Raw genomic sequence first — 16,291 nt, forward strand, 5'->3', positions numbered from 1 at the left:
CCAATCGCTGAGATATGGAAACACCTGGTAGAGTCACAAGTGAGCTGCCTCTCCTGCCATGCATTTGGTGAACACCCTGGGGGCTGTAGTAAGACCACAGGGCAGTACTCTGAAATGGTAATTAGTTCCCAGCCGAAGGCATAGATATTTCCTGGATTGATCGCCTGTCTATTTTTGCCATATTATGCATCCTGGAGATCTACAGCACACGTCCAGTCGTCCTGGTCCTTGTGCAAGAGAGGCAGGACTGACTGAACCGTAACCATTCAGGACTTTGTCTTTAAATACTGGTTCAAGCTGCTTAGATCCAAAATGGGTACTGGGTCCCATTTTCTCTGGCACTAAAAGCAGTAGGAGTAAATTCCCAATACTGTTTGGGAGGAACGTCCTGAATGACTCTTTGTAGAAGCTTTTGAACTACCTGAGTTGCATCTTCCCTCTGAATGGGTGGAAAGCGAGGAAGTTGCTTCCTTTGGACAGGAGGAAGGGAAAATGGTATGTAGTAAATTCTGTATATAATTCTTGGCACCCATGAATTTCTTGTAATACTTGTACAGGTGTCGAGGTACAAGGAAAAATGACCCCCTAACTGCCTCCAGAGGCAGTCAGGCAGGCAATGCTTCAGGAGCGCTGATAGGGCCTATAAGAGGAGGAGTTTGAAATGCTGATTCTGCAGATTCCCCTCTGTCACTGAAACCCCTTTGCCGCTGAAGGAAGTGTCAACTGCGCAAACCCAGAAAATATCCCAGATATTTCTGGAACCACATCTTAACAACCCATTGATTTTTTAGAGAATGTATGTTGAAGGGTAGAAAATTGATTCCTATGGCAGACTCTTTCCCTCCTACTTGCTGTAGGTGAGTGCATCTTTAATTGATGGCCCGAAGAGGCAAAGGAGGCATTTACAACTGACACCTTAACGGGTTCTGCAAAGGCACAGCCTCATCTAGGCATGTCTCCTAATGGTAATGCCTGAAACGGTGGCTCATTAGGCACCCTCCGCCGCATGGGAGATCAGCCGCATTGATGCACTGCAAATGGAAAAGATAGTCACCACTTGTGGGGAAACACTGAACGTCCGGAGACACTGACTCCAAGAAAGTTTGAAAGTTCCTTCATTAAATCTTTCCGCAGACAAGTGTGCCAGGTAGTTTAATGACATCAGTGCAAATGTAGCTGAGGTGTACACATGCTTTCTGAATCTGCTACTACTATGGACTCCCAGTTTGGTGGATGGACACAGCTTTGTTTGGTTAGTTCCTTTATAGTGGCTGCCACCACAACTATGGCATCAGCCGATATTTCCTTTGATCCAGTGGGGTCCATCAGAAGGGGGAACTAAACTTGCTCAGGCACTTGGATAGGCTCGACAGTGTCTGGTTCCTTCCAGGCCTGGTGGGAAACCAGGTCAGTGAGTTCATCTTTTGGGGGGGGGGGTGCTTGCATTAAAGGGGCGTCATCCAAAAGCTCCAGCCTCCAGGAACACAGATTCCTCAGGAGAAGATTGGGAAGACCAGCCACCCTTCTGTTTGAGGGTTTTCAAGGATGTCTCCAAAGGAGGTGTCATCAGGTGACGACTGGTGGTGGTGGGGGGGATCCTTCTCCCTCATCAGAATCAATGTCCTGCATAAGATACTTAATAGTCAAGTCTATGTACCTCCTCTTACATGTTCTCCTCAGATACCTCTCCCAAACTCCCCACAGAAGATGCACATTGGAAGAAGGGGGAAATCCCTCTGCGGAACATGTGCTGAGACTTCCTGGAACTGGCTGACCCTGAGGAGCAGGTATGATGGGCTCAGAGCTTGGACCTAATGAAGGGCAATGGTTATGATCAGAGATGAGAGGTCAGCTGTGTGCAGAGAATAGTTGTGTAAAATCTTACCATAACCATAGATGTCCTTCTCTTCCATGTTGCAGTATTCTTACTGTAGGATCTCCCTACTCAGGCAAGCCGAACGTTGGCTCCTATGCAAAAGCTTAAGCCTGGTTGCTGCTACTGCATGGGACGTCACACACAGGGCCATATACCAGGGGCCTTAAACGTGAGGCCTGCATGCAGAGACCTCAGAACTGACTGCCCAGTCAGACAACAGTTTCATAGGTTGGTACTAGGCTATCGGCCCCAAGGCCTATGCAAGCCTAGCCATAATTCCCTGGATATGTCTTCCCACAATATTTACTTCTCTGGGCCCAGGTCGAGCAGAGCGACTGACATGATCCCCGGGGTGAACTTCCTACCTCCCATCCAATCATCAAGGCTCCTTTTGAAGAGGGCCAATGAGGCGCTCTGCTTGACATGTATGGGCAGTCTATTCCAGAATATGGGGAGTCTCTGGGTCAGGGACCTATCCCTCTAGCATGTTTTGTTCATTGGGATAAGGTTTAGATCCCTGGAGAGTGTGGCTCTGAGGGATTGGGATTTCTTTAAGTGGAGCATGTCCAACAGCTCAGGATTTGACGTGGCCTTGCATGTTAAGCAGAGATCGCCTCTGAGTAGACGGTATGCCACAGAGTATAGCTGCAGTTTTTTTTTTTTTTTTTTTTTTTTTTTTAGACTGTCAGCATATGGCATCTGTTTTAGGCCTGTGATTCTTTTAGTGAGGTATTTGTGGCCTTTCCAGCTGTTGCAGATGTCTTGTGAGGTACATACCAAATGGGGCATTATACTCTAAAATGAGTCTAATGAGGGAGGAGTACAGTGCGACAATGACCCCTTTTTTCTGGATGAAAAGCCCTTAGTGATGAAGTGTGCCACAAGGATTTCCTGACTGTTGTGGCGATGTGGTCATCGAAAGTGAGACCACTGTCAACTTGTGTCCCTAAGTCTCATCACACTTTCGATGTTTGTCCCGCCACCTATGTGGTAGTTCATGGGTACATGTTTTTTTCCAAAGGGGATAACTATACATTTCTTGGCATTAAGCTTGAGCCCATAGCTCTGGCACCAGGCATCTGTTTCTGTAAGGCCCTTTTGTAGAATAACCACATCATTTGGGGATTCAATAATGGCTCCTAGTTTGCAGTCATCTGCAAACTTTGTTAGCCAGAGTCCCTTATTGTCGGCTTGTACTTCAGAGTAGAAGATGCCAAACAGGAGTGGTCCTAGGACTGAACCCTGAGGTACTCCACGTCACTTGTCAGGAGCTGGATTTGGAGTCTGCTACTTTTACAGTCTGGGTTCTGTCAGTAAGCCAGTTGGCAACTGATCGAGTGACGTAGGGATTTATGCCCAGCTTAATAAGTTTATCTATGATTCCAGAGTGGGGAATGGTGTCGAAGGCCTTGGCGAGGTCCAGATAGGCTGTGTGGACCTCTTTACCCTCGTCCACAGCTCTGGAGACTGATTCGAAGTCAATCAGATTCAGGAGACAAGATCAGCCCTTCACAAACCCAAACTGGGTGGGGTCCAGTGTTTGAAGGTTGTCAATGTCTTTGTTTATAAGTTCCATGATAATGCGTTCCATGTCCTTGCAGATCAGGCTTGTCAGACTGATGGGATGGTAGTTCCCAGGATCCAAGGCAGATCCTCCCGTGTGGAGCGGGATAACTGCAGCTGTGCTCCACTCAGTGGGCACGAAGCCTGAGGTGAGGCTAGGATTAAACGTGACACTTAGGTGGGGTGTCAGTTCATTTTGTAGTTCATGTAGTACACAGCCTGGGAATGTCATCTGGTCCCATGGATGCTGTATTCTTAGCTTTGGAGAGTGCCGTTTCTACCTGCGTGGCTGTGATTATCGGAATTTGGCAATCTTTTGGTATTGAGATGGGCCCATGAGGGGGTGAAGTTGGCACTAAATCGATCTGCCAGGATATTGGCAATATCCTTGGGATCAGTACATTTAATGCCATTATGTTGCAGCTCAGAACAGATCTGAGCATTGCCATTTAGATTCTTGACATAACTACAGAATGCCTTGTGGTTGTCTTTGGAATCTTTGGCAATTTTATTTTTGTAACTAGCTTTTGAGGATTTTAAGAGGGATCTCAGCTTCTTACTGAGGCTGGTGAGGGAGTTTTTTGCATCCTGGGATTTTCCTCTTTTCTGCAACAGTTTCTTCTTTCTGTTGTACAGTTTATTTATAGCAGGGAACCACCAGATTGGCCTTTTTTTTGAGAAGAGCATCTTGGTTCTATTTGGGATGGCACGATTCATGCACGAGTGGATGTGCTCGTACAGTGCTTTAGTGCAGGATTCTGCAGTCGAACTTCCAGATCCCGTCTGCGTGGGTGTTGTGAAGTTTGTCACTATTGACTTCAGTAGCATGACGTTAGCTTTGGAGAGATTTTTTAAGGAGGTTTCCTTACTGGGGGGGGTGGGATGTGGATGTCAAGGGTGATTTGCTGCTTATGGTCAGACCTGACCAATGAGGGGGGTTTGACCACTGGTGTGGAGCATCTATCTCCCATGTTGGCAATGACCACGTCTAGGATATTGGGAGCCCCTGGTGGAACAATGGATTAGTTGATCCAGGGCGTTGGAATTTATGAATTCCAAGAACCGCTGGGAAAAGGAGCTGGTACCAGTGTAGTTTTCCCAATTAATGGCAGGGTAGTTGAAATCACCCAGTATTAGGGTGTATTGTTGTATCTTAATATTTTCCAGTATGTTTAGGAAGGTGTAGTGAGAATCTTGGGGTATGGTGGGGGATCTGTAGCAAGCTACAATTTGGATTGCAGTCTTACCTAGTGTTAGTTGCACCTGGAGAATTTCAAATGCATTGTGTTGGGCAACTAGCCTGGAGGTGTGAATATCCTTGGTGAATATGGACACTCCTCCATCTTTAGTGTTTCGGTCTTGGTTTTGTGGCGGAAAAGTGTAGTAAGAATTGTAGCCTGGTATTGCAGGGGTGCTCGCTGGAGCCTTCAACCAGGTGTCTCAGTCACTGCACAGATATCGATGTTCTCCATTTTTTTGGAGTGCCTCGAGAGAGTGCATTTTGAGGTTTAGACTTCTAGCATGGAGTAGCATTACTTTCAGATTTTGCATGCTTGCATCTGTTACGGTGGTAGTTTTATCCTTTGAACCTTGCCTAAAAGAGGCACTATAGGGGTGGCAAGAGCTATAGCCAGTAACCTGAATCCCATGGGTGGCAGGTGCAGACCATCTCTGGCAAAGCATCGTGGCTTGTCGATCATGTCTTCCCAGGCAGACAAATACTGGATCCCCTTTGAACGACACCAGAAGCTTAGCCAATTGCTTGAAGTCAATCATTTTGTCCTTACTGTGGTATCATTCTGGGCTGAAGGCAGGATGCTACTCAGGGCTAGAGTCATACCTGCCTGGGTCATATGATCCAAGAGCTCTTCCATGTCTCTCCATGTAGTCCAGGGAGGTACGTTTCAACTCCTTCACTCCAGCATGGACAATGACAGAGTCGTACTTGTAAATGCTGTGGAGTGACTTGAGTGCATGTGTTGTGTGGTGGATCCTGGCACCAAACAGGCAGCTGACTAATTTTCTCCTTGTTCAGCCTGGTGAGTGGAACATCAGTGTGCCAGACTATAGAGTCACCTATGACTAAAGTATTAGCACAATGTCTTGCCTCAGGGGTCTGTTGTTGGGTGTCATACTGGTGTTGTGAGCAGTGTGTCACTTTGGTTGTGACTGGTGTTTGCTTGCGTTTCGGCTTCGGAGGTCCTTGTTGCTTGGGCAGGTTAATGTTAAGGGCCTCCGCATATGTGGGTTTAGTGTTGCTATGTGTGGGTGTTGATGGTCTGGGTTTTGAAGGGCTAGGAGTTGCTAGAGGTGTAATGCAGGTGTTAGCCTTCTCCTAGACTGTCTAGCACAATCTTGACCGGAGAGCTTTGCTTCCAGTTTGGCTATGTAAGTGCATCTCTCGCAGGCTGTAGTGTTGGGTGGTAGGAGAGGATTGCCTGTGTACATGAGGCAGGTGCTGCATTGCCCCAGTATGCCCAGATTCATCAGGTGGACAGGAGAAATCACCGGAAGCTGACCCTTGGACTTGCCTGTTTAGGTGCTTTTTTGTAAAGTTTAAGAGCTGTTTTCCCGTACCTTTGCAAAGTACTTTGCAATTATAGGCTGTTTAGTGCCTATGATTAATTTCTCCTTATTGACAAGGAGAGCAGAGTGCTTGCATCAGTTTCAGGCTTCCTGGTGCTTTCCAGCAGGTTCTAGAGCAAGTGCTAGCCACAGGGGTTCAGATTTTGGTGCTACTACTGAGAAACCAGCTAGTTTTAAGGGAAAATTTGAAGAGCAGACTTTCTGGCACCTGGAATAGTTTAACTGTAGCCTCATAGTGCTGCACAATGTGAAAAAAGTGCAAACACACACGTTTTTAAGCCAGGAAGTTGAAAGGGATAGAAATCAGCCCAAAAAGGCTAATAAAATTACAATTTCAGAGCTGGAAACCACTCCTCTAGCGTTGGATAGGCAGTACAATGCTCACCATTCCCACTGGTAGGCAGTAGGACTTCCCTCTACCACAGCAAGACTGAGCACTGAAAATAAAGTCCTGAGATAAGCAAAGCCTGGGATATGGACTGGCTAGAAAAGGTGGGAAACTAGAAAACAAGATAGTACATATTTTTTTTTTTTTTTGAAACAGGCTAAACAATGCAATACAGTAAATAAACACAGAAGAGGCTAACACTTGTGTGTAGTCCTAAACAGTAAATGCAATTAAAACTCTACAAAATTAGCAATTTAAAACTATTTAAATGAAGCAAGGCAAGTGCACAACTGAAAAACTATTTAAAAGGCAGTAACACAGCAGAATAAGTAGCTAGTCTACAAATACAGTGAAGTCTATATATACAGAAAAGCAGCTAAAACACAAACACTTCAGATGCAGTGCAACCTAGAGCACTTGAGTTGTAGCAATAGTAAGGCAATTACAGTTGTAATAAATGCTCTAAAATATACTCTATTCCCAAAATATTTGAGAAGCACAGTCAGAACAAAGAAATTCAGGCAAAAAATGGGAAACAAGAGGCCTTATCAAATGTTCTCTCTGTATTAGGTAGAATGAGCTAATGACACTAGACTGGGAGGAGTGTCCCAGATCAGATTTACAGTAGGGGCGGGCAGCTGCCTGCAAAGCCACCAAGTATAACAGCAAGCCACCAACAGGGAGGACAGGTGGGGATAACCTATTAGCCTACAAAGCACTGCAGAAAAGTTTTTAAACAGATAAAGATTTGTAAAGATACAGAATGCTTTTAACTGCAAACAAATCAGTTACCCGTGCAGATTACAATAAAAGTGCTATATATAAATTGCTAGAAACAATAAACTGTATAAATAAAAAAAAAAAACAGGATACTTGTATATCTCAGCTAAGAGTTGGAGTAAACACCTCTTATCCACTCTGCTCAGTGTGTATAGATGGGTTTAGGTTGTGTCAAATGATGTCCTGTTGACTGGAGAAATGTGACTGCCCAGTCTGACCATAGTCTAGGTAGTGCCCAATGATGCCCTCTAGACAGGTGAAAAATAATGAAGTGGTATAGAAGAGAGGGAGGGAAGCAATACTGCAACATGGACGAAGACATCTATAGTTATGATAAGATTTTACACAACTATTCTATGTCCTATTCTCATGTTGCAGAATTCTTACTGTGGGAGAGAACCACAGTTTAAGGAGGAGGCAGTGTGGAGGAAGCAGCAGCAGATTCCTGGAATCCCTGCAGAATTGCTCTTGCAAATCCTGCTCTGGCTTTGGAAATATGGTCCGGTTTGTAATGCCCGAGGTGAAGGTATGTACTGAGGGACTAGTTGGCTGCCTCAAGTATGGCAGGTGTGACCAGGCCTTTTAGGAAGGCCTCAGAATGTGCACCCTGACCCCCAGGATGCAATTGTTTTCTATGGTAGGAATAGCAGAAGTATACAATTTCCTTTACGCAGCAGAAAATCGTTTGGCTACTGCCTTGCCCGGGACCCTGAGATGCAAGGACAGAGCTGATTAGACTTTCTAAAAGCCCTGGTTTTGTCCATCTAGAACCTTAGTTGCCTGAGGACATCAAGGAAGTGGAGTATTCTCGGACATTTTTAGGAGAAGGAAAGGTGGTGGTTAAATGAATAGACTGACTCAGTGGTAGCTTCATTGACCACTTTGGGCATGGAGGGGTTGGGTGCACCGGGTCATGCTATCTTTGTGTAAGACTGTCTAGGGTGGTGACGCCATTAGTGCTTGTAATTGTGATGCCATTAGTGCTTGTAATTCTGACACCCTTCTGCCAGAGATAATGGCTACCAGTAAGACTGCTTTCCATGTGCACATCTGCAGGGAGGCAGTGCTGGCTGGCTCGAATGGGGCCAATGTAAGTTTTTCTACAACACAGTTTAGGTCCCAAGGTGGTGGGATAGAATTCTTTGGTGGTCTAATGGGCAAGACCCCTTTTAAGGACAGTTTAACATCCAGTCTGGAGAGTAGAGGAGGGGTCCAGAGTTAAGAAGGCAGAGATGGCAAACAAGTTAACCTTCACTGAAGAACATGAAAGGTCTGATTTCATCAGATCTCTCACAGGCTAAAACTAAAGAACATCCGCTTGAAAGGGGTCCCCCCATGCCTTTGGAGACACCACTTGGAGAAACTTTACCATTTGGAAATGAAGGACCTCCTGGTATTGGGTTTCCTGCAGGAGAGATAGCAAGTCTTAAGTGTAATGGTATCAGAAGGGAATTAAAAGTTTATCACTCGGAGGGTTAAGGGAAGCATCACCAGGTGTGGGTGAGATCTCCTTTCTGTTGCATGAACAGGTCCACCTTGTAAGGCAACCTGTAGTGACTGCCCTTGGCAATAGATTGAAGGGGGAACCAATGCTGCTGCCTTTGCCAATAGGGAGTCATCAGCAAGATTTTTGGCATGTCCCTTCCGAGTTGTAGTACTTTCCCTCCTCCCTCATTTAGAAAGCAAACAGAAATAGCCCCTCCCACGAGATGGAGAAGGCATCCACTTTCCAAGCTAATGGGGAGGAGTTCCTTCGCACAGAATATTTTCAATAGTCTGTCCTGGGGGAGGCAAATTGATTTGAACAGTGTGCCACTGGTGGACAATATCTGGGAATACATCTCTGTGCAACGTGCAACATGCACTCGTGATGTAGAGAGAATGGTCTGTTGAGAGAATCTGCCTGGTGGTTGTCCTGGGAAGGAATAGACAGTCTGCAGTGAAATGTTGCCAGAGGCCAATTCCCATACTTGCATTGGTAGCCTGTAGGGCATGTTAAAACTTGGTCCCCCCTCATTTGTTGCTGTACCACATTACAGTGTTGTTTGTCCATGAAGATCTAGAGAGGGTCTGGCTGCATGAGGGAGAGAAAGGCCTGCAGGGCTAAGTGGGACTACAGTCATCTCCCTTGCATTCTTTCTCTGGAGGGATGGTTCCCATAGGGCTTGCACCTTGAGACCATTCATGGTTGCTCCTCAGCCCAGACCTGAAGCATTTGTGTGCATTAGTTGGGTTGGTGTGGTGGGCTGGAGGGTAGGCCTGGGTTTAGTTGTACCTGCTGAATCCACCACTTCAACTGTCTTTAGCCAAGGAAGGAAGGGTATCTGAAAGTCCAGTGGGTGGCTTTGTTGACAAATTCTTCAGGTACCACTAACTTTCTATGTGCAACCTGGCTAGTTGCAGCATAGGAATAGTGGCTGCCATAAGGCCTAGGAGGCGCATGAATTGCCTGGCTGACAGGTGGTTAACCAAGAGGTCATGGGAGGTGGCTGACCAGGGAGTTTACTTTGTCCTGAGGGAGGAAAGCCTTCGTCAGGTCAGTCCTTATCCTGCATACCAGGAAGGGTTTGTCCTGTGCTGGGGTGAGGGATGATTAATTTTTCAGGTGGAGTGTGAATCCCAAGCTCTGCAGCAGTGACATGGAGAGGAGCATATTTCTGAGGGTGTCGTCTTCTGCAATAATCAGGATGCTGTCTAGGTAGGGGTAGATTTGAATGCTCTTGGACCTGCAGTAGACTGCTGCTGGGGCTAGGCACTTAGTGAAGACTTGGTGTAGTGGATAAACCAAAGGGCAAGGCAGTAAAAGTGTGAACAAGATCCAGCAAAGTGCAGATACTTCCTGAGGTTTGGGCGGATAGGTATGTGGAAGTAAGCCTTCTTCAAGTCCAAAGTGGCCATGGAAGCCTTGGGTGGCAATAGTGGAAGAAGGTTTTGAAGGATAGCATTCTGAAGGAAGGGACCTTTAGAAATAGGTTTAGGAAGGATAGATACAGGATGGGTCTCTCCAAGGGCCGTTTTTTTGGTACTAGGAATAACCTGGAGTAAAATACTTTTCCTTCCGGGCCTGGGTGGACAGGTTGTATGGTCCCCCTGGGTGAGAAACTTATGTATAATCTGAAAGATTAGATGTGCATGGTTCTTGGGAGGGAAGGGGATGCTTGGTGGAACGGGTTTTTCCCAGCCAAGGAATGAAGTATCTTTATTCCACTACTGCAAGGACCCAACAGTCTGAAGTGACTTCTTTCTAGAGGAGAAGACAGTGAGAGAGGTGTGATGAGAGGGGAAGGTGGCAAAGGCGGTCACACATTACTATTTCTGTCCTGAAAGGGCTACCTGTTTGGCGGGGGGGTTATTTTCCTGGATCCTTTTCTGTGTCTGGAGGTGGAGGAGAAGGATGGGGCGGGGCTCTCCTGACAAGAAAGGGTCTTTGTAGGAAAATTCCTATAAAGTTTTGGTACAGGGAGACCAGTAAGTGTTTCAGGTCCTGGAGTTCCTTACTCTTCTCCTAGAAGCTTTTAAACAGATCAGCAGACTGTTTGCCAAACAGGAGTTTAGTGTCCAGGGGTGCATCCAAAATCTTGGTCTTAAAGTCTTTAGGCAGGGGTTGCAGTCAAATACATAAATATCGGAATGAAACAGAAGCTGATGCTTCAGATCTTGCAGAGGCCTCAGCTGCATCACAGCTGCACTTGAGTATCTGGCTACCTGAGATGCCAGGGACAGCTTGGATGCTACTTGACTTGTTTTGGGAGTCAGGTGAGGACAGTAAGGAGGAAGCCTGTGAAACCAAATCTAGGGCATATCTAACCATGTGGGTCTGGTAATTAATTGCTCTAAAGGCTAGAGTGGAAGGAGGTGCAAGTCTTTCCCCAGCCTGTCGATTACCTTGCTATCCTTTGTCTGAAGACGAGAGAAGATGAAGGAATGAGTCTGGACTGCTTTGTCAGGGGCTACTGCTATAACTGCATCGTCCGCCAAGGGGGTCTTCAACAAGAAGTTTGTGCTCATCAGGGACCTTATAAAAACAGTTCTGTCTCCTGGGAGCAGGAGGTTGAGAATCAGGAGTCTGAGGCTGATGCAAAGGTGTCCAGGTATGCTGGAATCACAGGAGGGACAGCTGATGGGGAGGGTTACACCTGGAGTAACTCAAAATACCTTTTTTAAATGTGTCATCTCCGCTGTATCCCTTTTAAAATACTCCCTCATTTTAGTAATAGTTTCTCCAAATGTAATACACTCGGAGAGGGGGGTCTCCCTCAATGGAGTCCTCATAGGGGAAGTAATAGTCCAAGAGAGAAGCTATTTGGGAGGAGTACATGACTCAGGGGAGCATGATATTTCTTCCTCCTGGGTAACCGTAGGAAGGATAGAGGCAGCTGAGGAAGACCTAGGGCTTAGCACTAACAATGTGGATGCTGTGGAAGCTGAAGGCCTGCAGCAAGGACTGTGAAAAAAAAAAACCTGTCAGCGCAGTTGTTCCACAGGAGGAGCAGATTAAAGGTTTCATCTGGTTTCTTTTTTGAAGGAGTTGACTTGGTAGAAGCTGACTGCCTACTTTCTGGGACCTGGTCTGTGGGTGAGGTTTCAGATTCCTGGACCGAGGATGGGCATCCAGTGGAGCTTGGTTCCCCCTTGACCTCGGCAATAGCCTATGTGGGAATAACCTCTGGGGACATGCCTACTGGTACTTCTGAAGCAGTTCCTCAAGGGTAGTCACTGAAGGTGCCAGTTCTAGCAGATGTCCCTCAACCCCTGTATAAGAGGTTGGCAGGGAAGGTCCGGGAGAGCAGAAGTGGTATGCCTCGAAACTTAAGCTTTTTGGGGATCTCCGCCTCGACAGCAGACTCCAGGTTCATTCGTAGCGAGTCTTAACCTCTGGTTTTCTAGGTATAAATTTAGGGCTGCCAGACAGCGGAGAGTTTTGGAACGAACTGACAGATGCTACAGGTAAGTATGGTAGTGTTCCCGGCCTAAATTTCATGGGACTCTGTATGAAATTTGACATCGGCACCTACATTTCCCCTTCACAGCGGAAATCGGCTAAGGAAATAAGCAACAAACAAAGCTTAAGCAAGGATAAGGTTTCACCAACAGGGTACATATCTTTAGATGTCTTGAAGACTGCAGAGAGAAGACATCGATCTGTTGGTCAACTGCTGCACAGATGTTCTGAGGTCTGTGCTTGCAGACATCACATTTAAGGCCTCTGGTCTATGGCCCTGCATGTGACATCACATGTACCAGCAGCAACCAGGTTTGAGCTTTTGCATTGGAGCCGATGTTAAGGTCACCTGAGGTGGAGGATCCTACAGTAAGAATACTGCAACATGAGAATAGGAGGACATCTGAGCAATTCAAGGATCTAAGCATTCAATTCACATGGGGGAAAACTAATGCAAATACTACTGATGGCCTGAGTACAAGGACATACTCGCATGACTCTGGGTATGTTCTGCTGTTGATGTACACATGCAGCTAATACCAATTTTTTTTTTTGGGGTGGGGGGGTGAGCATGATGTCCCATTCTCTTCTGTACTGCACCTACCAACCCATTCAGTCACAGCTACAACTCCTTTGTTCATTATGGAAAGGAAGCAAAGTTACAGCATGGCTATTACCAAAGGCACAAAAAAAAAACTGATCAAAGTCTCTTACTGGTGCTTTTGGAACCTCAGCAGATTGCCCTCAAAGGAATAATTGAAGCCACCACAACACTCCATATATTACAGCTTTGTAATATATGGAATGCTCTAGTGGCTAAAACTACTCCTTGAAGGCAATCTGCCAAGGTACCACAAGCAGTAGCAAAGTGACCCCTGACAGCTGTGGGTCCAATTGTCTTTTTATTGTGGATTTGCTGTCTTTGAAACTTTTTGGTGACTATTACCCAAGGCCTGCAGGTTGCAAACCCCCTCCCCCACAGGGCCCATCTGGTTCAAAGTCGGAGCTTCATTCTCCATCACAGAGCAGGTACACACAAGGAATTTTACTGCAGTAGTGAATTTTAACATCCATTATGATTAAAAACAGTGTCATGACTCAAGGAATTTCAAATCAACAAAAGTTAATATAGTTAAATGACTAACAGAGTTATCGTTAATAACATGTCCCTGACTTATTTTCTAGCCAAATACTTTTTCTGACTTTCCCAGACTTCCAATGCAACAAGTGGAGAGATACAGGTAGTATCCTCTAGTGAGTGGAAAGTATTGTACTACATGAAAAGCATTTGGACTTCCAGTGGTGCATTACAGGAGGGGGTGGAAAAGTGTCAGAACTTTTCCACTTGGCTACCTACAGCCATTCCTTGATTTACCTCGCAGAGGCTGTAAAACAAACATACGATTCATACCACTGCAACTAATTTTTAGGACAAGTCCAGTGTTCTAAATATACTTAGATACACATCTAGTCCATGTGCACCGAGTACAAACACATAAATTACAGTTAAGTGAAACACTGCTGTAACAGCAAGCTCTAGCACAGGCTAGAGAATTAATGTTACCGCCAACATATAATGCTGATCAAGCAACCTGGAAAAAAGTGTGTAGTAGATGCATGCTATTCCAAGATGGAGAGCACACCTCAACACAAGGAAGAAAACAGGTCACAAGCAAAATCAATTCTCAATACATCCTAATTGCACTCTTAGTTTGCCCCCTTCTCAAGTCTCTAAAAAAGCAGGGAAAGCCTTCACACTATGTACCCTTCAACAGAGTAAGAGAACACTCCCCAACCTGGGATAGGGATGATTTAAGAAAACTTGACAAACCACTGATCTTTTTACAGTCTGGATCATCATTTACTTCAGCTTTTGTAACTATGCTTATTCCTTCAACAAGAAAAGCTGTGAAAATTGAACATTCCAGCTCAGCAGATACATGACTAAGGTACAAATGTAAGCAGCTACAGCAAATTCAAGTGGCGTGAAATTCCATTGCGAGAGAGCAGAATTAGGTACTGCTGCAGTGTGGCACCAAAATGTAATAAAACAAACAAAAGTAACCTCAAAATGCATGGCATCAGATGGCATTAGCACAATTTGTGAAGACGGAAAATTTATTCTAAGTAACACAAAGGCAAACGTCTCCTCAAGATAAACTATATAAATCAGTTTTTTTTTAGATATTCAAATCAAAAGGCCAGGAAATGTAGCCAATAGCTGCAAATTGTAGTAAAATGGCAAAAAAATCTCAGGAATGCCAACCATGATGTGCATTTGTACAGTAAAAACAGATTCTTTAGTCACTCCTTGAAAAATACTTGTACCTCCACTCACTCCTTGAAAAATACTTACCCCCATAAGGCATCTGCACATATTAGCATAGGCAACTGAGAAGTTTGGCTCAGAAATTGCTTTCTCAAATATTAGGTCAATAACCCCTTTCAATCTTTCTTCTGTGTCAACAGTAAGATCGGTTACTTGTTTCATCAACTGTTGGAACATCTGAGGTGTCAGCTTATTCAATATGCTGCGTACTTTACGGAACAGTTCCTGAAAAATAAATAAGACTGACTACAAAAACTGTTACAGAAAATATATATAGAAAATGGCCAGAACAAAACACCTAATTCTGTTTAAACAGATTTAATCAATATTTGCTTAAGTTAACTGCCTTTATTTACTAGAAAAATCTGAATCAAACAAATCCCATTTTCCAGAGGCTCAGGAAGAAAAGCACTAAATCTATACAGTGCATAGCTGGTAATATTAAAAACCAAGAGAAGCTTTCACTTATTCATTTTTTGCAATAATCATCTTTATAAAATCACGAATGACATAGGCAAACGTATACTTATATAAATGAAAAACATTCACACCACTTAAGTTGCAAACATTTTACATCACTTATATTATCTAGTTATTGTCAGTTAATTATATGGCGCATTCAAATCCTCCTCAAACCTCTCACATTCCTTCACTGCTTATATTGTTACCACAACTCCCATTTTTTCTCTGTAGTTTGCGCCATCCTTTTTATAAAGATCGCAATTCCAATTGTTTTATCTGTTACTATATTCACTACTTATTAGGAAAAATAAATGGGCTGAAAAACATCGCCCCCCCCATTAGCTTGAAAAGTCTGATCTGTAAAGCCATGCAGTGTATTATGGATTTCAAACGACATAGGCAACCTCCAAGCACTTCACCCTAACAAGTTCAGATTCATCAAGGGTAGATCTTGCCTGTTGAACCTGGCAGACTGAGAATGTCACCAAGGCCCTGGAGAAGGGAAGGTTAGTACATACAGCTTACCTTGACTTGGCCAAGGCCTTTGACAATCCCCCACTCTGGCATCATCAAAAAGCTAACTGTGCATAAATCCTCATCAGGTGGGTGGCCAACTGGCTTAGATAGAACCATCAAGGTCAAAACAGGCACCTTCACCTCGGATAGCAGACCTATCACTAGTGGAGTTCCCCAAAGATCTGTCTTGGAACCCCGAAAGTTTGGCATCTACTTCTCAGAGGTCCAGGCAAGACAAAAGCCCTGTGGTTGACAAAGTTTGCCAACGACCAAGTTGGGTGCAGTCGACTCCACAATTGACATTCACAATACTGCAAGACTGTCTCAGAGCAACTTGACTGATGTCAAAGTCACAGCCTCAAGCTAAACGCAAAAAAAATGCATCATACTCATACCACTCTGCAAAAACACGCACCCTACTGATTACATCAACGGCAATCCCCTAAGCACAGAAGCTGTGGTGAGAGACCTGGGTACTCAGGTTGATCATCTCACATTCAACCATCATGTAGCAGCAGTGGTCAGAAAAGCCTTTAACTTGGTTCATCTCGTAAGTAAAGGGATTGCATACAGAAAAAAGGTTATGACCCCTCTATACTTCTCCCTCATTAAAACAATATTTGTGCAAAAGCTTACTATAACCATAGAGATCTTTCTCTTCCATGTTGCAGTATTCTTAAGGTGGGACACTCAAGCTCAGGGGACCCAAACGTCTGCTACTATACAAAAGCTTAAGCCTGGCTGCTGCTAGTGCTGGGCCATAAACTAGGGGCCTCAAATGTGATGTCTGAATGCACAGACCTCAGAAAGTACAGTTGTGTACACTTACCATAAATGTATATGTTAAAA

The 16,291-nt window shown here is 44.8% G+C and overlaps 1 protein-coding gene across 1 annotated transcript in view; it reads right to left on the bottom strand.

Annotated features, from left to right (window-relative positions):
* Positions 1-16,291, bottom strand: part of LOC122801252 (eukaryotic translation initiation factor 4 gamma 1-like) — a 2,968,223-nt gene that overhangs the window by 1,404,176 nt on the left and 1,547,756 nt on the right. Inside the window, exon 15 of the mRNA XM_044070804.1 lies at positions 14,402-14,689. Within this exon, the coding sequence (XP_043926739.1) occupies positions 14,402-14,689 (288 nt within the window). The remainder of the gene's footprint in view (positions 1-14,401; positions 14,690-16,291) is intronic.

This window comes from Protopterus annectens, chromosome 4.part1 (genome assembly GCF_019279795.1).
Source record: "Protopterus annectens isolate FY-2018-M chromosome 4.part1, PAN1.0, whole genome shotgun sequence".
Lineage (NCBI taxonomy): Eukaryota > Metazoa > Chordata > Ceratodontiformes > Protopteridae > Protopterus > Protopterus annectens.